The 25,390-nt window shown below is 35.2% G+C and overlaps 1 protein-coding gene across 2 annotated transcripts in view; it reads right to left on the bottom strand.

Annotated features, from left to right (window-relative positions):
* VPS13A (vacuolar protein sorting 13 homolog A) overlaps window positions 1–25,390 on the bottom strand; it is a 276,506-nt gene that overhangs the window by 148,723 nt on the left and 102,393 nt on the right. For both annotated transcript variants that reach the window (XR_011567943.1, XM_070794243.1), the window contains exons 23-31: window positions 19,250–19,388; window positions 12,125–12,206; window positions 10,526–10,680; window positions 9,886–10,042; window positions 5,492–5,571; window positions 3,436–3,501; window positions 3,086–3,239; window positions 1,944–2,060; window positions 1,761–1,864 (exon numbers count right to left, since the gene is read on the bottom strand). Coding sequence is in view for 1 of the 2 variants with exons in the window: in XM_070794243.1 (XP_070650344.1) it covers window positions 1,761–1,864; window positions 1,944–2,060; window positions 3,086–3,239; window positions 3,436–3,501; window positions 5,492–5,571; window positions 9,886–10,042; window positions 10,526–10,680; window positions 12,125–12,206; window positions 19,250–19,388 (1,054 nt within the window). In the remaining variant the exon portion in view is untranslated. The remainder of the gene's footprint in view (window positions 1–1,760; window positions 1,865–1,943; window positions 2,061–3,085; window positions 3,240–3,435; window positions 3,502–5,491; window positions 5,572–9,885; window positions 10,043–10,525; window positions 10,681–12,124; window positions 12,207–19,249; window positions 19,389–25,390) is intronic.

Raw genomic sequence — 25,390 nt, 5'->3', positions numbered from 1 at the left:
CAAAAGAACAGAAACCAAATATCAATAGAACAATGAATAAATAACAATATACGCTGGAATCAAAGTTAACAAAAAAGGAAAGGAAAATGGGGGTAGAGTGAGAAACTTCATTTTGTAGCTTTTTTAAAATTGGATTTTTAACCTTAAACATGCATACAAATAAAATTATAGAGGGAAAAAAAGTACAGGTCTTTTGGATCATTGAAAAACTAAGACAGTTCCAGAAAAACATCTATTTCTGCTTTATTGACTATGCCAAACCCTTTGACTGTGTGGATCACAATAAACTGTAGAAAAGTCTGAAAGAGATAGGAATACCAGACCACCTGACCTGCCTCTTGAGAAACCTATATGCAGGTCAGGAAGCAACAGTTAGAACTGGACTTGGAACAACAGACTGGTTCCAAATAGGAAAAGGAGTATGTCAAGGCTGTATACTGTCACCCTGCTTATTTAACTTACATGCAGAGTACATCATGAGAAACGCTGGGCTGGAGGAAACACAAGCTGGAATTTAGATTGCCCAGAGAAATATCAATAACCTCAGATATGCAGATGACACCACCTTTATGGCAGAAAGTGAAGAAGAACTAAAGAGCCTCTTGATGAAGGTGAAAGTGGAGAGTGAAAAAGTTGGCTTAAAGCTCAACATTCAGAAAACTAAGATCACTGCATCCGGTCCCATCACTTCATGGCAGATAGATGGGAAACAGTGGAAACAGTGACAGACTTTATTTTTTTGGGTTCCAAAATCACTGCAGACGGTGACTGCAGCCATGAAATTAAAAGATGCTTACTCCTTGGAAGGAAAGTTATGATCAACCTAGATAGCATATTCAAAGCAGAGACATTACTTTGTCAACAAAGTTCCATCTAGTTAAGGCTATGGTTTTTTCCGTGGTCATATAAGGATATGAGAGTTGGACTATAAAGAAAGCTGAGCGCAAAAGAATTGATGCTCTTGAACTGTGGTGTTGGAGAAGACTCTTGAGAGTCTCTTGGACTGCAAGGAGATCCAACCAGTCCATCCTAAAGGAGATCAATCAGTCCTGGGTGTTCATTGGAAGGACTGATGTTTAAGCTGAAACTCCAATACTTTGGCCACCTGATGCGAAGAGCTGACTCATTTGAAAAGACCCTGATGCTGGGAAAGATTGAGAGCAAGAGGAGAAGGGGACGACAGAGGATGAGATGGTTGGATTGCATCACTGACTCAATGGACATGGGTTTGGGAGGACTCCGGGAGTTGGTGATGGACAAGGAGGCCTGGTGTGCTGCGGTTCATGGGTTCGCAAAAAGTCAGACACAACTGAGCGACTGAACTGAACTGATGACTAATCTTAAAGGACAACTATATTTAATAATGTTAATTAATAGAAACAAGTTCAATTGGTAACAAAATGTATCCCCTTCCGGTTTAACATTTTTTGGGTTTTAGAGTAATTGAAAATTTTATTTTATTATATTTAAAATAATTTCTAAGTGTGAACAGCAAGAATGACTTAATTCCAGTTTTTATTTTCTATGGACAGACTTGATAAACTGGAGACCCTGAAGCAGGATTACCCAAATTGTAGTGTCAGGATTTTAGCTGTACCAGAGGCCTTTATGTGCTACACATAATTTGTATAAAGTTTTATATGTGCAAATTGGGTACATAAATAGTTCTCCATTTTTTCTAAGGGAATGCAATAAATGTAGCATCGTGAATAAATATAACTTTTATAATCCTTAAAAAAAAAATAGAAACAAGTTCATACCTTTTTGTATACAGCTGTTATATCAGAATCCAGGACAATTATATTCCTTAGCTTTGCATTTGTTTCAGTCACTGATGGCCTCATAATGATTTCACAATCAAGCCCTAAGGGGAAAAAAGAATCATTCAATTCCTTTTCCTTCATTTAGTAGTTCTGAATTCACTTTTTATCAAATCCTGTTACCTTCTATCTTAATTTCGGAAATGGTACGTTTCTGATCTTGAATAAAGATCTGTAAACATGATAATTCTGCTAAAATCTGCAAGGTAATAGTATCTTCATTCTTGGATGATTTTAAAGCTGCAAAAAGAAACTCATATTGTAAAACATAAGACAAAATTTTTAGTAGTTATCTTACTACACTTATAAAGTAACTGAAATCACAACAATAATGCAAATACTAGAGGAACATCTGATTTGCCAATTGAAAGCAAGCAATAATATGTTACCTACTAAGTTATGAATTCTAAAAAAAAATCAAATCCAATGAAACCAAAGTCAAACAAATGTAGACAAAGAGACAAAACAGAATAGTTCTAGATGAGAATAATATGTGAAACTAAGTCATAGCTGTAAAATCAGTCTTTGGCAATTTACTGATAACAAAGTGATACTTGTTATTATCTAACTTATAACTTTTGACTGCTTAAAAATAGCACTTGGTTTAAAAATATATACTCATATTATTATAATTTTGTTAGTTCTATGTTTCTAATCTAAAATAATATTTTTTTGTTCAGTCATTCAGTCGTTTCTGACTCTTTGAGACCCCATGAACTGCAGCACGCCAGGTTTCCCTTTCCTTCATCATCTGCTGGAGTTTGTGCAAACTAATGTCCATTCAGTTGGTGATGCCATCCAATCACCTCATCCTCTGTCAACCCCTTCTCCTCCTTGCTTCAATTTTTCCCAGAATTAGGGTTTTAAATTAATGAAATCTAACTATATTAAATTTATAATTTTCAGATGGCACTAGTGGTCAAGAACCCGCCTGCCAATGCAGGAGATGGAAGAGGTGCAGATTTGATCCCTGGGTCAGGAAGATTCCCTGGAGAAGGGCATGGCAACCCACTTATTCTTGCCTGGAGAATCCCATGGACAGAGTCAACTAAAATGAATGACTAGATAAATAGAAGCTACTTTCTTCAGCAATTATCACTTTACTAATATTTTTTAAAATTAACTTGGTACATAATGAATCTTTCCAGATATTAATCTAGGCAACAGAATTCTGAAGTCAGTATCATAAGTTAATAATAAGCCAAGAACCAAAATTTATTGATCTACTTGGTAAAAATTTGAAGTTGAATTTTAAAGAAACATACGTATTTTTTTAACAACCTCCTCTTTGTCTTCAGTCTCCACAACATGCACTGGGGCTGGTTTTTCCTCCAAATATGGAAGGATATTATTAAAATAATTTATTGTATTCAAAAGTGCTTCAGTATGTAAATGAATATCCAAAGAGGAAAAATTCACCTAAGGAACAAAACTGATTTTAGTAACACAACAAATATTTGTTTGCCAGTTCTATGTTCTTTGTGGTATAAAGGATACAATTTATAATAGTCAATTTTTATCCTCAAGGATCTTACAGTTCCAGTTACAATTTTTATAATATATTTGCTTAGAAATACAGTATCTAACTGAAAAATAAATTATTATTCACTTATACCTTTATCAGTTGCACAACACTGTTATAAGCATTCTTCAATATTGTTGCGGGTAAATTATTTTCAGCCTACACAAAGTGAGAAATACAAATCTGTTAGATTATCACAGGAACACAACTGCACATACAATTACAAAATGGTCCTACTACACAGTTATATAATTTTTTGAGCTATTTACATACATATAATTAAAGAACTGCTTCAACAGAACAAAAGAAACTTGGTAAGTTTAGAGCAAGTATTCAATAAATGCTACATACTATCTTATTACCAAGAGTAGAAATCTAGATAAAGAAGATACGGTGAAGAGTGAAGTGAAGTTGCTCAGTCGTGTCTGACTCTTTGCGACCCCATGGACGGTAGCCTACCAGGCTCCTCCCTCCATGGGATTCTCCAGGCAAGAGTACTGGAGTGGGGTGCCATTTCCTTCTCCAGGGGATCTTCCCAACTCAGGGATGGAACCTGGGTCTCCTGAATTCCAGGCAGATGCTTTAACCTCTGAGCTGCACCAGGGAAGCCCATATAATGAAATATTTGTCATAAAAAAAAAGAACGAATGTGAGTCAGTTCTAGTGAGGTGGATGAACCTAGAGCCTGTTATACAGAGTGAAGTCAGAAAGAAAAAAAACAAATATCATATATTAATGCATATATATGGAATCTAGAAAAATGATACTGATGAATCTATCTTCAGGGAAGGAATGGACATGCAGATATAGAGAATGGACTTGCAGACAGTCGGGGAAGGAAAGAGTGGGACAAATGGAGAAAGTAGCACAGACATATATACACTACCCTGTGCAAAACAGACAGCTGGTGTGAAGCTGCTATATAACACACGGAGCCCAGCCAGGCATTCTGTGAGGACTGAGAGGGGTGGGATGGTGGGAGGGGAGGCAGGCTCAAGAGGGAGGTGATAAATGTATAATTATGGCTGGTTTGTGGTGTTGTATGACAGAAACCATTACAACATTGTAAAGCAATTTTCTTCCAACTAAAAAGTAAATTTAAAAAAAGAAAAAAATTCCCACCAAAAAAGAGTGGAAATTTAGATATTATCACACGTAGAGGACAATCATTTAATCATCCACAACTCTGTAAGGTCCTTCCCAAATCTTCCTGAATGTTAAAATTCTGACAGAATGATCCATCAGGTATCAAATATTCTGTGCTATATTTAGATCTGAAACATTTTTATATTGATAAAAGTTGTTTAATTCATAAACAATACAAACACTAAAAACTGCAACAATAGTAGTAAAAAATGGTCTTTAAAGTTATATAATGCTTACTGAACATTATTCTTACTATAAAGTACTATAATTATTAAAATAATGTGGCACTTATATAAAAACAGGTCAGTGAAAACAAAGGCGAAATCATATGTAGATGACAGTACACATAAATATTTAATAAATGATGACTTGGTTATCACAAGTCAACAGAAAAGGAATGGAGCCACTGACAGCAGGAAAATTAGGTAACTTCAGACTATCGTGGGAAATCAAGTGAAAGCTTCATCTTTTATAGTATACCACAACAAATTCCATCAAGATTAAAAAGTCTGTAGATTCCCTGATGGGGATAAACAGTCAAACTGCAGGTCATATCTACTTAGAAAGTGGGCTGCTTATTGTCCTGATACATTAAGTGTTTATAAACCACAAGTTATCTAATAGAGGATGACAAAATAAAACATCTTAAAGTTTTAGGAGTTACAGTGATCACATCGGGATGGAGATTAAACTGAGTATTTCTGAACTTATAAAACTTGATTTAAATATCTCAACAGTATCCTCACCACGCTTGCATGCGAGGTAAGTTGCTTCAGTCGCGTCCGACTCTGTGCCATCCCATGGACGGTAGCCCGCCAGGCTCCTCTGTCCATGGGATTCTCCAGGCAAGAACACTGGAGGGGGTTGCCACGCCCTCCTCCAGGCCATCTTCCTGACTCAGGGATCGAACCAATATCTCTTAAGTCTCCTGCACTGGCAGGCAGGTTCTTTACCACTAGCACCACTTGCTTACCATAGCAAGTATGTAAATCAAACTACTTACCTTCACATATTCCAGTGTTAAGAGATCTTCCATTGTGTTATCCAGTGTTGTAATCAAATAAACTGGTTTCTTGTTTTCATCTAAAAATAATTTCTCAAATTATTCTTTCATAGAAAAACTAATAGGAAATAAATGCAGGAAATATTAACAATTATAGAATTGGAAAAGAAGTATTTCCTGTATTAGTTCTGAACTCTGATCTCTGTATTACTCAAATCAGGTGGTCTTTCTTCCTTTATTTTAAAATCTACAAATGTAATTCCATCTTATGATTCCCTTTTCTTATGCCACACTACAAAAGATTATCTTACCTTTCTAAACTTAGATAGGAAGTTAAGTAAGAAAAAGTAGCAATCAGATAGAGAAAACAATGTTTATGAGGAACAATGAAAGGACATGAAGCGATTCTGGTCCTGAATCACAGAAATAGTCAGAATCTCTAAAAACGACTGTATACAAAAAACATCAGATAGTTGATGAGAAATAAGCTGTTATGTGTATTAGTTTAGATTAAAATAAACTTGAGTACCATATTATCAGTCTTTACAAATTATATTGTAGCTTCTGCTTAAAATCTAAGAAAATAATCAAGGAAACTGCTGAAGAAGAGTATTTTGTGTCAAGTCTTTAAAACCATCATTAGCAAATTACTTATGCCTTTGAAATCAATAACAAGATACTGGAAGATAGGAGTACAAACCAGTCATACTACTCATGAGGGAAAAAATACAGTGTATTTCCACAGAACCCTCCAGATTTAAGTTCATTAGTATTTAAGCTAGCCTTCTACTGCAGATGCTAATCACATTTCAATCCTTAAAAAAGTCCTCACTTTTTCACACATTCATTCATTCACTGAACAACTATTTACTGATTATTTACTTTGTGTAAGAAATATTGTATTCACTTCTTCCTACTCTTTCTAAGAAAACATAAGCAAATGTATTACACAAATACGGGAACTGTTAGTTGTATATCCTGTATTATGTATGCAAGGGTTATCTTACCCTTTGCTCTTAGGGAAACAAAAAATTATAAAAAACAAATATTAACAACTTTTGTAATACTTCTGGATTACTGCAAAGCACTATCAAGTTGGCTCATTTTTCTTTTCAACTGTCAGAGCAAACTTTCTTGATGTAAAAAGCATAATAAGGCAGAATTCTGTTTCTTGCATGTATGATAATTTTTTCAGGAAGAGATAATCATAACACAATTCACCAGATACGAGTTCTGAAGGGCCACAGAATAAGTGTAGTGTATGGAACTAAAACTGTGTAAATCATTTCCAATAACTAAGTTTTCAGGCCACAATACTTAATCTGCTTCCCAACATACAGAGATCACATTTAATCCAGGGCTCACAGAAAAGGGGAAGTTTCGTTATAACAGTTAACAGACATTTTTTGTCTAAGAATGAGTTCCCAGAGAAGTTGACACTTTCAAATCCTTGATATGTATATGAGCATATTCTTCACCTTTCTTATTCCCACAGAGAGTTCAGCTTAAGTTTTTAACTCCCTTATTTTAGTATCAGTTCACCACAGGGTGGTAGTGGGGTGGGGGAGGGGGGGACTCCTAAATGAGTTCAAAAGATTTCACAGGATAGCTTCCATTTAGAGGGAGAGGGTGGGAAGATCTGGGAGAATGGCATTGAAACATGTATAATATCATGTATGAAACGAGTCGCCAGTCCAGGTTCGATGCATGATACTGGATGCTTGGGGCTGGTGCACTGGGACGACCCAGAGGGAGGGTATGGGGAGGGAGGAGGGAGGAGGGTTCAGGATGGGGAACACATGTATACCTGTGGTGGATTCATTTCGATATTTGGCAGAACTAATACAATATTGTAAAGTTTAAAAATAAAATTTTAAAAAAATGAAATAAAAATTAAATAACTTATAAACATTAAAAAAAAGAAAACAACAATCAAAAGGGAATTTCCTGACAGTCCAGTGGTTAGGACTCAACACTTTCACTGCCAGGGCCCAGGTTTGATCCCTGGTCAGGGAACTAACATCCTAAAAGCCACAAGGCCATGCCCATCTCCCCCTCCAAAAAAATTTTTTTAACTTTAAAAATTAAAAAAGACCCAATTTCCAACATGAATAATAAAAAAAAAGACCCAAGTTTATACTGTCTGCTTAAAAACCCACTTTAAATACAAAAGTACATATAGTTTCAAAGTAAACAGATGTTGAAAACCATATTATGCTAACACTAAAAGGAAGAAAGCAAGGATAGCTATGTTAATTTTCAGACAGAGCAGACTTCAAGGCAAGCAAAAGTTGTAAGGGATAAAGAAAGGCATTAAATAATGATAAAGCAGTCAATTTTCCATGAGAATACAACAATCCTTAAGGTGTACTTATTGAACAATAGAAAGGAAAAAATGATCATAATGCAAAGAGAAACAGATGAACCCACTACCTTATTAGAACCCTTCATACTCTTCTATCAGAAATGAAAAAAATATATATAAAATATATATATATATTATATATATATATATATATATATAATATATCAGTAAGGACACAATTCAGCTCGGTAACACCATCAAATAACTGGAGGTAATGGATGTCTAGAGACTACTTCATCCAACAAGAGCATAATATTCATTCTTCTTAAGCTCACATGGAATATTTACCAAGATCAACCACATTCTGAGCCACAGAACACAGCTTAGCAACTTTTAAAAACAGAAATCATACAATGTCTGCCTTCAGACCACATAAGAATGAAAACAGAAATCAGTAACAGAAAATTAGTTGGAAAATTCCAAAATATTTGGAAAATAAATAACACATTTCTAAATAACACATGACTCAAAAAAGAAATCTTGAAGGAAGAGTTAAAAACACTTGAAATTAAATGAAATATCCATGCTCTAATTCCCCCAAATCTGAGAATATGTTATCTCATATGGTAAATGTAACATTACAGAGGTGATTAAGGTCAAGATTAAGGGGAAATGATCTCTGCTTATCCAGATGCACCCAATCTTAATTACCTTAGTTTTTAGAGTGGAAGAAAAGGTTAGCGAGACTACAACATAAGAAGGACCTAACACCCAATGGTTCTGGAATACAAAAAATTATTCGCAACGATTCAGAGAGGCCTGTAGGAGCTAAGCCCAATCCACACCTTATAAGCAGTAAGAAAATGGACTCAAATCAGATAAAACTGATGTCCTGCCAACACCTGAATGAAGAAGAAAACAGATCTTCCCCTATAGCCTCCAAAACAGAAGTCCTGTTGATAGCTTGACTTTTGCCTGTTGAGACTTGTCAGACATCTCAGTTACACAAATTTAATAAATTTGTGGTAAACTGTTGTAATATCAATAGAAAACTATTTCAGTATTTTAGTATTCATTAAGTAGATTTAAATTTCACCATTTTTCTTAATGAAAAAAGTTATCTTCATATCCCTCTAGCCTACTCCTTAGATCAAAGTATAATATGAAAGTTGAAGACTAACTCATAATATGTCTTTGATAATATCAAATGTACTGACTAAATGTCTAGAGAATTTATATCTAGAAGCTAATCAAATATTAAAATTAATTTTTTAATTAATCTCAGATATGCAGGTGACACCACCCTTATGGCAGAAAATAAAGAACTAAAGAGCCTCTTAATGAAAATGAAAGAGGAGAGTGAAAAAGTTGGCTTAAAGCTCAACATTCAGAAAACTAAGATCACAGCATCTGGTCCCATCACTTCATGGCAAACAGATGGGGAAACAGTGCAAACAGTGACAGACTTTATTTTTTGGGGCTCCAAAATCACTGCAGATGGTGATTGCAGCCATGAAATTAAAAGACGCTTACTCCTTGGAAGGAAAGTTATGACCAACCTAGATAGCATATTAAAAAGCAGAGACAACAAAAGTCTGTTACTTTGCCAACAAAGTCTGTCTAGTCAAAGCTATGGTTTTTCCAGGAGTCATGTATGGATGTGAGAGTTGGAAAGCTGAGCGCTGAAGAACTGATGCTTTTGAAATGTGGTGTTGGAGAAGACTCTTGAGAATCCCTTCAACTGCAATGAGATCCAACCAGCCCATCCTAAAGAAAATCAGTCCTGAATACTCATTGGAAGGACTGATGTTGAAGCTGAAACTCCAATACTTTGGCCACCTGATGTGAAGAACTGACTCATTTGAAAAGACCCTGATGCTGGGAAAGACTAAAGGCAGGAGAAGGGGACGACAAAGGATAAGATGGTTGGATGGCATCACTGACTCAATGGACATGGATTTGAGTAAATTTCAAGAGTTGGCGATGGACAGGGAGGCCTGGCGTGCTGCAGTCCATGGGGTCGCAAGGAGTCGGACACAACTAAGCGACTGAACTGAACTAAATTATTTTTAAAAACAGAGATACTTACCAAAATAATCTGGACATTTTAAGCAGACCTCTTTCAAAAAGGCATTTGCTTTCAAATCAAATGTTCTAAGCTCAATATCTGTGCCCAATCCTAAGACATTAATTTCTACCACGGGTAGTTCACAGTCTCCAACAAGGTGACAGAACTGAATCAAAACCTAGAAAAGAAAGAAAAAAGAAACAACTATCTAACACACACACAAAAATATTTATGCAGATGGTGGCCATATATGGATATATGAGGTATACATATGATATAAATGATATAGATTTCAATTTAGGAGGTTCTTATACATATAAAAGACATGCACTAGGCAAATTATTTTCAATAAATATATACTGAATAGTAATAATACATATAAACTCTTAATTATTTTTTTAAGTGAAAGAGGATTTATTTAAACTTTCCACAGACAGAATGTGGTCCCTCCCAGAAGGTGAGGGTGGCCAAATCTTTAATTATTAAGGAAATTAATCTTCAAAGGGGAAAGAGAATCACAAAGTAACATCTGGATTGAGCTTAAATAGGATTAAAACAATGTCTATTAGTAATAAGACTATATAAATAATCTGTGAATAGCAGAAATGACCAAAATTTAAATAAGCCATATTAATTTTACTACGGTACATATAAGGCATACCTCTGGCACTTCAAATCTTATTTTATACTCAATCATATTTTTAAAACAATCTGGTTTCTGAAGATTTTTCTGTTGAGGACTTTTAATTCTAGATGGTGATTGAAGAGGCTCTTCCAACGGACTACACGGTGCATCAAAAAACTCCTCATCTGAATCTAAATACCACAGAACATTTTTTAAGTCAATAATCTACAGGACTGATTTAATAATAAAATTTTAATAATTTATCTGAAATAAATATGAACACTACAACACTTCTTCAAAAAACTGAAACGTCAGTTTTCAAAAAACTGCAACATCAAAATAAAAAGAAAAGAATATAGAGATTATAGCTGCAAAAATAAATTCTTAATGACAAAATGTATCAAAAATTACAAAATGCAATCTTTAGAATAGGCATCTTTAAAATCAATAGTCTAAAAACTGCCAAAGAAAATTTTATAGCAAATGCCAAGGCCAATTACTACCTACATGATGAATACTCAAAGGAACATACTAATATGCTCACTCTGTCTGGAGAGCAAAACAGAACTTAATTACAAACTCTGAAACAGTAAAAGCAGGGGGCAGGCCCTGCAGTTTAAACAGAGAAACTAAGATTAAGCACTATTTCACATATGGACAACTATTTAGCCATATATATGATAATAAAATTTTTAAACATACTTTAAAGGGTCCAAAATCCAGTCAAACTATTAAAAGAAGGTTTAAGAGAAACTAAAACCATCTACTATATCCCTAAAACTATAAAATTGAATTTAAGGATAGATGATCTCACAAAAACATTTCCTTCCCCTTCCCACCAAGCCTGATCACTACAGAGAAAGGTAAACATTCTCTAGAAAACTGAGGATCAACATGGCAATTTCTGTTATTTAACATTTAGCAATTTTTAAACTCTTAAAAATAGTAAAATATATTTATTTTTCTTTCCAATGTGGCCAAAAAAACCTGTATTTCATAACAAAATATTTACAAGTCTTCATAGGTGAATGTATATATTAAGGCTTGATTATTTTCCTTTAATAAGTGAAAATAAAATGTGAAAAGTTAAAAAAAAAATTACTATAATGAAGATCTCCAAAAGCTAAGTAACAGATTATAAATTAGACACAAACTTTCATGGGTTCTTTTAGATCACAATAGGATAGAGAATATTAAAACTTACTAGTGGTCCTTGTTACTATGGGATTCAATTGTTTTTTGAAGCTTATTTTTAATTGAAGGAAAATTTCTTCACAATATTGTGTTGGCCTCTGGCACACATCAACATGAGTCAGCCATAGGTATACATGTGTCCTCTTGGTCTTTAACCTCCCTCCCACCCTTCCCACCCCTCTACATTGTTACACAGCCCCAGTTTGAGTTCCCTGCGTCATACGTCAAATTCCTTTTGGTTACCTATTTTACACATGGTAGTGCATATGCTTCCATGTTACTCTCCCCAGAAAATCCCACTGCAAAAGTAATTTAAGTGAAATTTTCTAGATAACATGCATATCTACTATTGCCTGAAATTGTTTATGTGGTCTCCAAATGAAAATTATTTTTATAATCTATTTATAACAAGGAAAATTTCCTAAAGTAGCTTCATTTTACCATCTTCAACACATGGAATTTCCAAAAGAGGAAATTTCTTCTGTGACATCTGTGATGTTCCCAAAGAAGTGGATCTTTGAACCTGGAAGAAAAGTTAATTCACTCTCAACTGGTACATAGACTTTTATTGTAAGTTCTAGGACGACTGTGACAACAAACACACACACACATAAATCTGAATTAACTGGAAAAATTCCAGTCTGAACTAGAAAATTTGTAAATGTAAATTTAAAGAAGTGCTTTTACAATTTAAGGCTAAATATAAATTTCACAACTGTTACAATCATTTCCTTGTTGACAGACTTCGTATAGGAAGAAATCATAGATATATCTTAACATCTTACTAAATAAAGGAAGCCACCTCTATGGCATCCACAGGAAACAACCAAAGTCTCAAAATTTAAAGCCTCTGTGGTTAGGGAGCCTGTACTTTTATTTTTAATTTTTTAAAGATATTTTACTAAATTACTTTTCTACTGTCCTGAGCCAAGTAGAGCATACAAAAAAAATATAATTCATTTGAAAATGATAATAATAAAAGATACCCCTGAATCTTCCATCCAGGCCAAAAACCAAAATAGTACCAGATAATTACCTAGAAGCATCTTATGTGCTACTTTCTTGATCACATTCCCTAAAATTGATTTATTTACTTGTTTTTAACCTTCTATGACTGATTTTATAAGTAAAATATTATTTAACCTGTTTCTTTCTAAACTCAGAAAGAGGCAATAATATTGCATACATTTTCCTGTGACACTGTTTCAACAAAATATTCTTTAAATTTTATCCATATTGATACTTTACTCATTCTTACTGCTATACATTGATGAATATAAACCACTGGTTATTTGTCCATTACAATGTTGGCAAATACTTGTGTGGTTTAGATTTTTGCTTTTACTCACATTACCAGTATAACCATCATTTAACACATGGGCTCAAATGCAAGATTTTCTATCGTGTATATATCAGAGTGGAATTTTATATATTCACTTAAGTACTATCAATATGTTTTCACAAGTGTTTATAAGACATTATATGATGTCATCAGTAGATTAGTGTTTGTATGGCTCCACTTCCTCATTAACATTTAGCATTCTCAGACATAATCTTACTGGCATTTTCACCCTAGTTTTAATTAGAATTTCACAAATATAGTTACACATGGTTCATGGATTGTTTCTGCTTCTCAGAATCGTATTCATTTGGCGGAAACATTTTTACTGAAATATAATCTACTGCATATGAGTATGTAATTTAAGTATAAAAACTAAATTTCAAAAAGAAAACACACCCATGCACCCAAAATTCAGATCTAGGAACAGAACATTACCAGCAACTCAGAAGCTGCCCTCAGAGTCCTCAATCATCAGGCATACCACCACAAAAAGTAACAACTCTGCTGCCCCCAATTTCAATACTGAATGTTTTGAAGTTTTTTACACTACATTCATTAAAGAAGATTTTGTTTTATGAGGTGAATAATAAAACTGAACATCTTTCTTGTCGGTTTGCTCATTTCTTATTGGATTCCTGGTCTCCTTACATATTTTGGATAGTCTTTCTCTTGTGGCTCAGATGGTAAAGAGTCTGCCTGCAATGCAGGAGACCCAGGTTCAATCCCTGGGTTGGGAAGATCCCCTGCAGAAGGGAATGGCAACCCACTCCAGTATTCTTGCCTGGAGAATCCCATGGACAGAGGAACCTATGGAGCTACAGTCCATGGTGTTGCAAAGAGTCGGATTCGACTTAGCGACTAACAGCTTTTCTAAGTTGTATGGGTTGCCAATATTTTTCCCAGTTGGATGGACAGCCTTTTTTCATTATTAACAGTATCATTCAAAAGGCAGAAAATTTTAGTATCTAGGAATTTACTTTTTTTCTCCTATATTTGTACCTATTTATCCCAAGACACTTTTATCCACCACAAGAACTCAAAGATTTTCTCTGTTTTTGAAGGTCTTCAAACTTTACACCTTTGGGCATTTACATTAAGTCTCTGTTCCATTGCAGGTTAAATTCCATGTTTGGTATATGTTACAGGCTGATGTTCACTTTTTTCCCCACATGGAAATCTAATTATTTTAAAACAATTGTTGAAAAGACTTACTTAGTTGCACTGGAAACTTTGTAAGAAATAAAATATATACATTAACCATATTGTTAATTTATTTCTGAATTCTATTCTACTTTAGTTATCTTTATGTCCATTCTTATGCTGAAACAACACTTTCCTGAATAAAGCAGCTATAAAATAAGCCTTGAAATCAAATATTAGAAACCCACCAACATTATTCTTATCCAAATTTTTTGGCCAACATATGTTCATGTATTTCCATATGTGTATTATAATAAACTTGCTAACTTCCAAAAGAAAAATCTGGTATTTAGATTGGGACTGTGAGAAATCTATAGGGTTTTGAGAGAACTGTCATTTTAAGAGGGTCAGTCCTCCAATTCTTAACTGTATCATTCCACTTATTTAGGTCATGATCAATTTTTTACAGAAATGTCCTGTAGTTTTAGATTCACAGGTCTTATTATTCCTTTGCTACACACACTTTTCCTAATTATTTAATTTTTTAATGCTATTACAAAAGGAATATTTTTCTTAATTTGATTTTTAGAAACAACTTACTATTTACATTGATGATATAGACTGCAACCGTGACAAATTCGCTATTGCTAGTTGTATTTTTCTACATTCCTTAGGACTTTTTGCATAAATGATCATATCATCAGGAAACAGTTTTACTTTTCCCTTTCTATTCTGTCATTATTTCTCTTAAGTTACTGCAGAAGCTAGAATCTTCAGTATGAATTTGAATAGAAGTAGTGAGAAAAGCCATCATTCCTGCACTATTCATGATATTACAGGGGAAGCGTTCAGTCTTTTTCAAATTAAACTTTATCTTAGTTTCCTAAATTGATGGGGCGCCCTTATATTCTCAGTTTGATATCATGAATGGTTGTTGGATCTTATCAATGCTTTTTCCTTGTCTACTGAAATAATCATACATTTTTTATCCTTTATTCAATAATTGAATAAGTGTACTTAACACTGATTGGTGAACTATTTTTGCTTTCATGGGATAAATTCTTTCCTGGGTGTTTTAAAGTATCATAGTATCTAATCTTTTTAAAAAATCATACTATTTGACTATAATATTTGCTAAGTATTAATATTTTAAAATCTATGTTAATGAATATATAGATCTGTAATTTCCTCATAATTCCTCTATCTAGTTACAACAGCAGGGGAACAGATGCAAAGAAACAAAGTGTGGCCTATGCACAGAGGAAAATAGCAGACATAGTTCAAGCAGAAGCAAAGGCATCAGATTTACTGGGGAAAAAAAAAACGTTAAATAAATTGTCTAAAATGTTCTCAGAGAGCTAAAATGAGCCATTGAGAAAGAGATAAAGGAAACCAGGTGAATGTTACAACAAATGGAAAGTATCAATAAAGAGACAGAAATTATAAAAAGAAACCAAGCAAGTTCCAGACCTGAAAACTACAATAACTGAAAGAAAAAATACATTAAAGAATTTCAAAAGCAGAGTTGAGCTAGCAGTAAACATGTGCACACATCTGTCAAAATTATTAAAAAAAGAAAAGAAACAAAGGATAAAGAAAAATGAACACAACCTAAGGGGCCTGTGAGATACCATAATGTAAGGTGATGTATGCATTATGAGAACACCAGCAAGAAAAAGACGAAGAGAGAGCACGAAAGCATATCTGAAAAAATAATTACCAAAAATGTGCCCAAATATGATGAAAAACTGGGACAGAGGAGCCTGGCAGGCTACAGTTCATGGAGCCGCAAAGAGTTGGACACAACTGGGCAACTGAGCAAAGCACTTACATAAACCTAAAAAATCTTAAGTTTAATAACTGAAAGTAACATATATTCAAATACATCCATTCCAAAACATATTATCATCGAACAGCTGAAAGACAAAGTAAGAAACTTGCAAGCAATAAGAGAAATGAGCTGCCTATGTTAAGACTCTCAGTAAACTATTAAAAGCTAATTTCTTACCAGAAACCATGAAAGTCAAAAGGTAATGGAAAGTCATATTTGACACCAAGGATTATGTGTCTGGCAAAACTATCCTTCAAAATGAGAGAGAAATTAAGATATTTCCAGACAAACAACAACAACATAAGGAGTGTATCATCACTATACTTGTCCAATAAGAAATCCTTGCCAGAGCCCTTTAGGTAGGGAAAAGAATACTAGATAGTAACTCAAAGCTATATAAAGAAGAAATCTCCAGTACATATAATTACATGAGTAAATAAATAAGGAGATGTTGTATTCTTAGTTCAGAGTCACCTTTTTTATTTCCTGTACACTTAAAAGAAAACCATAAGAATAATTATAACAACACTACTGAATACACAATGTATAATATGGAAATTGTGACAACACCACAGGGAGTACAAAGCTGTACAAAAGTTTCTGGCTGCTTTGCAGTTAAACTGGTATTAACTCAAAACACAGTTTATAAATTCAGAATGTTAAAAGAAAAAATTTCCTAATCAGTAATGACTTTAATGCTTAATATTTTACTTATGTATTTGGTATCTGTACAGGTGTCTCTGACCTCATCTTTATCTCTGTATTCTTACTGAACTGCAAAATTCCTAAAGGATAAGACTTGTATCTGTTTAACTCAATTTGTACACTATAGGCAGAGCACAAGCATCAAATGAACATCTGGTATAGTTCAATAATGACAAACACAAGAGAAAATCAAATATAAGTCAACAAGAGACATTAGAAAAAAGCAGATGAAAATACAAAATCCCTTATTTTAGGATCATGCTATATATAACTTGTAAAATCTACTTCTTCAAGTTTATATATGAGATTATATTGGTTTTATTACTTAAAACAAGAGAATTTCAATGAGTCACAGGAATAAAATACAAAGTAAAAGTAACAAATATTTTGGACTCTTAGACTAAAAAAAAATGATCAGTGAGGACAAACAAGAAGTGATTTACATTTCACTACTCTGATTTTCTCTTCATGTTAAAAAAAATAAAAAAGGCAAAACATTACCTTTTAGTCTTATTTGGATCAACTGGAAATGGGTAGTGGACTAAAAAAGCATTAAAAAAGCTCATTAAAACAAAAGGCGCAAAAGAACAATAACCAAACCACACTTGTATGGTTACTTCTAATATGGAAGCATCAGGGGGTAATAAAAGCACAATTGCATCCTCCTCAGTTCAGGGAGACACAAAATGGCACGGAAAAAACATCTTATCCAATTAATCCAGAAACCTGTAAATCTCCATGACACTTTTGGAAAGGTTAACAGGGACATGAGTTTGAGCAAGCTTGGAAGTTGGTGATGCACAGGGAAGCCTGGCGTTCTGCAGTCCATGGGGTTGCAAAGAGTGAGACACAACTGAGTGACTGAATGGAACTGACCAGATTTAGTCCAGTATTTAGCATGGCCATTTCATGGCTGAAAATACATGGTGGTGGCGGTTCAGTTGCTAAGTTATGTCCAACTCTTTTGATCCTATGGACTACAGTCCACTGAGCTCTTCTGTCCATAGGATTTCCCAAGCAAGAATACTAGAGCAGGTTGTCATTTCTTTCTTCAACCAATGGCTTTAAATATCAATGGATGGAACCATCCAATCAAAAGGAACAAACTGACAAAATGGATGAAAAAAAATTAGATCCAACTACATGCTGTCTACTTTGTTGTTATTCAGTTACTCATTGTGTCTGTTTGTGACCCCATGGACATGGACTGCAGTATGCCAGGATTCCATGTCCCTCACCATCTCCTGTCACCATGCTGTCTACTAGAGATTCCTTTTAGATCCAAATACACAAATAGAAAAGTGAAAGGACTGAAAGAAGGGACTCTATGAAAACAGTAATCACAACAGAGGACCATAAAGAAGGTTGAGTGCCAAAGAGTTGATGCTTTTGAACTATGGTACTGGAGAAGACTCTTGAGAGTCTCATGGACTACAAGGAGATCAAACCAGTCAATTTTAAAGGAAATCAACTTTGAACATTCACTGGAAGGATTGATGCTGAAACTGAAGTTTCAATACTTTGGCCACCTGATGCAAAGTGCCAATTCACTGGAAAAGTCCCTGATGCTGGGAAAGACTGAGGGCAAGAGAAGATGGGGCAACAGAGGATGAGAGAGATGGATGGCATCACTGACTCAATGGACATGAGTCTGAGCTAAGGCACAGGAACCAGAGGTCAAATTGCCAACATACGCTGGATCATAGAAAAGGCAAGGGAATTCCAAAAAAAACAGCTACTTCTGCTTTACTGACTACACTAAAACTGTCACATTTGTTTATACTCAAGACTAATGAGAACTGAGAAACAACATTTAACGCTGGTGGGACTAAACATTCGTAATCAAAAAGCAAATTTGGCAAAATTCATTAAAAAATAAAATTCACATATTTCACTCAACAATACCACTTCCAGAAATGTATCCAATGGATAAAAAAAATACTCAAATATATGTATAAGAAAGTTCAAAGCACTGATATTTTTTATAACTAAAAATATAACAATATAAAAGCCCATCAAAAGAGAATTACATTATGCAAAGGATGGTACACTCACAAAATTTAACACTGTACCACCATTAAAAAAAAAAAAGGCATATCTTTATATGCTGAACAGGTAAATATCTCCAAGGTAAATAACGTACGTTAATAATGGTGAAAAAAGATTTAAAACAGGAAGTATAATTATCCCATTTATGTAAATTTTAAGAACATTATAATATAAACATATACATATGTATACACATAGATACATATTTGTACATGTGTGTATTAACAAAAGCTATAAACATTTTCAAAAAACTAGAGAAGCAGAAGTTAACCACTAAGGAAAGGGATTAAAGATCGGAAAAGTGAAGAAAGGTAGACACCATTTTACACTTTTGTTTACTATTTGCATCTTTAACTATTTTATCATTTTCTCTTTCAAAATGTAATTTTAAAAAGTCTATTACGGATGAACTGTTTCACTCCAAATTTCTGTGGTTACACATACTCTTTGTGAAATCTGTTTTTAAATTCTTCTTTCATTAATTTTGAAAATACATTACCTGAGATGATTTGACAGGCACATTTACTTCAGTTGCAGGTGAGGGTTTTGGAATGCTTTCAATCAGTTCCAAAATCCCTTGCAGTTTTTTATCTGAGATTCGTAAAGAAATTAATGGTAAGTTTCCATAAATCTTGAATCTGTTTCAAAAAGACAGAAATCACTATTAAAAAATGACTATTCATCTTATATTATCTAAGAATAATCAAATGTGATATTAAGTACTAAAAATTATCTACACGGTCCACGGGACAAATTATTTCACAATCTAAGAATTCCCATCATTTTCCCAATCTCATCAGCTGAATTAACAACATTATATTTAAAAGGCTTATTTTCTATTGTTATTATGTTTACTGCTAAGTCACTTCAGTCGTGTCCAACTCTGTGCGACCCCATGGTCTGCCGCCTACTAGGCTCCTCCGTCCATGGGATTTTCCAGGCAAAAGTACTGGAGTGGGGTGCCACTGCCTTCTCCAATTATGTTTACTATCCTTCTATTATTTTGTCAATGCCAGTTGACAATTACTACTTGTAAGTGTTTATTACCAATAGGCATTAAGGAAAGCAGTTGATATGTAATACAATAAATAATTCTCACAATCTATGAGGCAGAAATGTATTTCTGCTCCCTGTTTCTTATAAGTTCCCATATATACATGGTTCCTAGCAGGAAATTAGGTTTGGCAAGTACAAATTACCTGTCCAAGAGATTATATATTTAAAACCAGGTTTAAAAGTCAGATCTGAATGAAAAATCACAATCATATAGAGAAATATGTAACAAAATTCAACACCCATTCATGATAAGAACTCTCAGTAAATTAGAATTAAGAAATATCTTGCAAAAACCTACAACAAACATCAGCCTTAACAGTGAGAAACTGAACGTTTTCCCAGCAAGACTGGGTACAAAACAAAGATGTCCCTCTCACCAGTCCTTTTCAACATCACACTAGAAGTCATGTCAATGCAGTAAGCCAAGAAAATAAAATTTAAAAGTATACAGATTGGTAAAGACATAAAACTGTCTTTGTCAACAGACAACATGATCATCCTTGTAAATTATCTATTAAAACATTCCTGAAACTAATAAGCTAATATAGTATAGTTGTACGATATAAGATTAATATAGAATAGTGAACTGCTTCCCTATATACCAAAGGACAAGTACAATATGAAATTAAAAATACAAGAACATTTATATTAGCATCCAAAGAAAGTAATACTTAGGCATAAATCTAACAAATACAATATTCATAGGAGGAAAACTGTAAAATTCTGATAATAAACAACTAAATAAATGAAGAAATATTCCACATTCAAGGGTAGGAAAATTCAATACTGTCAAGATGTCAGTTAATCCCCAACTGAGCTATAGATTCAATGCAATCACAATCAATATCCCATGAAGTTATTTAATGGATATGGACAAATTGATTTTAAAATTTATATGGAGAGGCAAAAGACCCAGAGCATATTAGTCAACATAATACTGAAGAAGAGCAATGTTGGAGGATTGACATTCCCTGATTCAAGACTTACTCTAAAGCTACAGTAAGCAAGACACTGTGCTACTGTCAAAACAACAGACAAACAGATCAATGGAACAGAATAGAGAGTGCAAAACAGACCTCCACAAATACAGTCTGAATCTCTGACAAAAGAGCAAAGACAAATAATGGAGCAAAGACATTCTCTTCAACAAATGGTGCTGAATAAACGAATATTGAAATGCAAAAACATTAATTTATACATAGGCTTTATACCTTTCACAAAAGCCAACTGAAAGCGGACCACAGACCTAAATTTAAAACCCAGTACTATAAAGCTCCACAAAGACAAATCAAAGAAAACTTAGATGACCTTTTCAGATACTTTTTAGATATCACTTAATAGATACAATGCAAAGGCACAATTCATGAAAGAACTAATTGATAAACTGGATTTGGTTAAAATTAAAAAACTTCTGGAACTTCCCTGACAATTCCTGGTTCTACTGCAGGGAGCAAGGGTTTGACCCCTGTTCAGGGAACTAAGATCCTATATGCCACAGCCAAAACGGAGAGTAATGAATTAAAGAAAAAAAAAATTTAAAGCTTCTGCTCTACAAAAGACAATTCCAAGAAAATTATAAGACAAGCTACCAAGTGGGAGAAAATATTTGCAAAAGAAAGATCTCATAAAGGAACACTATCCAAAAAGTTCAATACTACTCAATAAGAAGGCAATCTAGTTGAAAAACGGGCCAAAGATCTTAACAGACACCTCATCAAAGAAGACACACAGACAGCAAATAAGCAAAGATGTTTCACATTATATACTATCAGAGAAATACAAATCAAAATAAGAATTACTGAGATACTACTACACACCTACCATAATACTGACAACACTAAATACTGACAACACTAAATAATGGCAAGGATGTGGAGCAGCAGGAACTCACAATCACTGCTGACAGCAATGCAAAAGGGTATAGCCACTTAGAAGACAGTCTGAAAGATTCTTATAAAACTGAAGATGCAGAGCACATCATGAGAAACGCCGGACTGCAAGAAACACAAGCTGGAATCAAGATTGCCGGGAGAAATATCAATAACCTCAGATATGCAGATGACACCACCCTTATGGCAGAAAGTGAAGAGGAACTAAAAAGCCTCTTGATGAAAGTGAAAGTGGAGAGTGAAAAAGTTGGCTTAAAGCTCAACATTCAGAAAACGAAGATCATGGCATCCGGTCCCATCACTTCATGGGAAATAGGTGGGGAAACAGTGGAAACAGTGTCAGACTTTATTTTGGGGGGCTCCAAACTCACTGCAGATGGTGACTGCAGCCATGGAATTAAAAGACGCTTACTCCTTGGAAGGAAAGTTATGACCAACCTAGATAGCATATTCAAAAGCAGAGACATTACTTTGCCAACAAAGGTTCGTCTAGTCAAGGCTATGGTTTTTCCTGTGGTCATGTATGGATGTGAGAGTTGGACTGTGAAGAAGGCTAAGCGCCGAAGAATTGATGCTTTTGAACTGTGGTGTTGGAGAAGACTCTTGAGAGTCCCTTGGACTGGAAGGAGATCCAACCAGTCCATTCTGAAGGAGATCAGGCCTGGGATTTCTTTGGAAGGACTGATGCTAAAGCTGAAACTCCAGTACTTTGGCCACCTCATGTGAAGAGTTGACTCATTGGAAAAGACTCTGATGCTGGGAAGGATTGGGGGAAGGAGGAGAAGGGGACGACAGAGGATGAGATGGCTGGATGGCATCACTGACTCGATGGACGTGAGTCTGAGTGAACTCCGGGAGTTGGTGTTGGACAGGGAGGCCTGGCATGCTGAGATTCATGGGGTTGCAAAGAGTTGGACACGACTGAGCGACTGATCTGATCTGATCTGATACTCTTACCATATGATCCAGCAATTTTGCTCCTTGATATTTACCCCAGAGGAATTTAAAGTTCAGTTCAGTTCAGTTTCACATCCATACATGACCACTAGAAAAACCATAGCCTTGACTAGACGGACCTTTGTTGGCAAAGTAATGTCTCTGCTTTTGAATATGCTATCTAGGTTGGTCATAACTTTTCTTCCAAGGAGTAAGCATCTTTTAATTTCATGGCTGCAGTCACCATCTGCAGTGATTTGGGAGCTTATGGGTATTTATCCATAAATTTATCCATAAATCCATGGATGTCTATAACAGCTCCTTGATATTTACCCAAAGGAATTTAAAGTTATGTCCCCATAAATCCTATGGGGATTTATCCATAAACTTATCCATAAATCCATGGATGTCTATAATAGCTTTGCCCATAAATTTATATGAATCAAGTTTATCCACAAAAATTTTATATTTCAGTTTTACAGCTAAACTTGGAAGCAACCAAGATCTCCTGCAGAAGGTAATGGATAAACAACCTGTGATACATCAGATAATGGACTATTATTCAGCATTAAAAAATTGAGCTATCAAGTTATGAAATGATAGGGAGGAACCTCAAATGCATATTACTAAGTGAAAGATGCCAACCTGAAAAGTCTTTCTCCTCTATAATTCCATCTATATGACATTCTGGAAAAGGCAAAACTATGGATACAGTAAAAAGATCAATGCTTGCTAGGGCTTGTGTGATAGAGGAGGGATAAAACAGAAGACTTTTTAAAGCAGTGAAAATACTCTATAAGATAAAGTCTATATGATACCATAATGATGGATACATGTCACGCATTTGTCCAAACCCATTCAATGTACAACATCAAGAGTGAAATATAATGTAAACTACAGACTTTGCCAACAAAGGTTCATCTAGTCAAGGCTATGGTTTTTCCAGTGGTCATGTATGCATGTGAGAGTTGGACTGTGAAGAGAGCTGAGAGCCAAAGAATTGAGGCTTTTGAACTGTGGTGTTGGAGAAGACTCTTGAGAGTCCCTTGGACTGCAAGGAGATCCAACCAGTCATTTCTAAAGGAGATCAGTCCTGGGTGTTCACTGGAAGGACTGATGCTAAAGCTGAAACTCCAATACTTTGGCCATCTCACGCGAAGAGTTGACTCACTGGAAAAGACTATGATGCTGGGAGGGATTGGGGGCAGGAGGAGAAGGGGACGACAGAGGATGAGATGGCTTGATGGCATCACCGACTCGATGTATGTGGGTTTGAGTGAACTCTGGGAGTTGGTGATGGACAGGGAGGTCTGGCGTGCTGCGATTCAAAGGGTCTCAAAGAGACGGCCACAACTGAGCGACTGAACTCACCTGAACAGACTTTGGGTAATTATGATGTGTCAATGTAAGTTTGATCTGTTAATGTAAATCTAACAAGTTTGCCACTTGGTGAGGGATGTTGTTAATGGGGAAGGCTATGCATGGATGGCTCAGTTGGTAAAGAATCTGCCTGCAATGCAGGAGACCCTGGTTTGATTCCTGGATCGGGAAGATCCACTGGAAAAGGGATAGGCCTTCCCACTCCAATAGTCCTAGGCTTCCCTGGTGGTTGAGCTGGTGAAGAATCCACCTGCAATGCAGGAGACGATGGTTTGATTCCCAAGTTGGATGATACCCTGGAGGAGGGAACAGCTACCCACTCCAGTATTCTGGCCAAGAGAATTCCATGGACTAGTCTATGGAGTCGCAAAGAATCGGACACAACTGAGCATTTTTCATTTTCATGCATGAGTGGATGCAAGGGGTATAAGGACAATCTCTGGAGCTTCCTATCAACTTTTCTGTGACTCTGAAACTGCTGCAATATGAAGAAAATCTTTAAAAACAAAACCACTATGAGGTACCATTTCACGCCAGTCAGAATGGCTGCGATCCAAAAGTCTACAAGCAATAAATGCTGGAGAGGGTGTGGAGAAAAAGGAACCCTCTTACACTGTTGGTGGGAATGCAAACTAGTACAGCCACTATGGAGAACAGTGTGGAGATTCCTTAAAAAACTGGAAATAGAACTGCCTTATGATCCAGCAATCCCACTGCTGGGCATACACACCAAGGAAACCAGAATTGAAAGAGACACATGTACCCCAATGTTCATCGCAGCACTGTTTATAATAGCCAGGACATGGAAGCAACCTAGATGTCCATCAACAGATGAATGGATAAGAAAGCTGTGGTACATATACACAATGGAGTATTACTCAGCCATTAAAAAGAATACATTTGAATCAGTTCTAATGAGGTGGATGAAACTGGAGCCTATTATACAGAGTGAAGTAAGCCAGAAAGAAAAACACGAATACAGTATACTAACGCATATATATGGAATTTAGAAAGATGGTAACAATAGCCGTGTATACGAGACAGCAGAAGAGACACTGATGTATAGAGCAGTCTTTTGGACTCTGTGGGAGAGGGAGAGGGAGGGGGTGGGATGATTTGGGAGAATGGCATTGAAATACATATAATATCATACATGGAACGAGTCGCCAGTCCAGGTTCGATGCACGATACTGGATGCTTGGGGCTGGTGCACTGGGATGACCCAGAGGGATGGTATGGGGAGGGAGGAAGGAGGAGGGTTCAGGATGGGGAACACATGTATACCTGTGGCGGATTCATTTCGATATTTGGCAAAACCAATACAATATTGTAAAGTTTAAAAATAAAATAAAATTAAAAAGAATATATTAAAAAGAGAC

The sequence above is a fragment of the Bos indicus genome, chromosome 8 (assembly GCF_029378745.1).
Source record: "Bos indicus isolate NIAB-ARS_2022 breed Sahiwal x Tharparkar chromosome 8, NIAB-ARS_B.indTharparkar_mat_pri_1.0, whole genome shotgun sequence".
Classification (NCBI taxonomy): Eukaryota; Metazoa; Chordata; class Mammalia; order Artiodactyla; family Bovidae; genus Bos; species Bos indicus.
The sequence above is the reverse complement of the archived record's forward strand: the minus strand, read 5'-3'. Positions and strand labels throughout refer to the sequence as shown.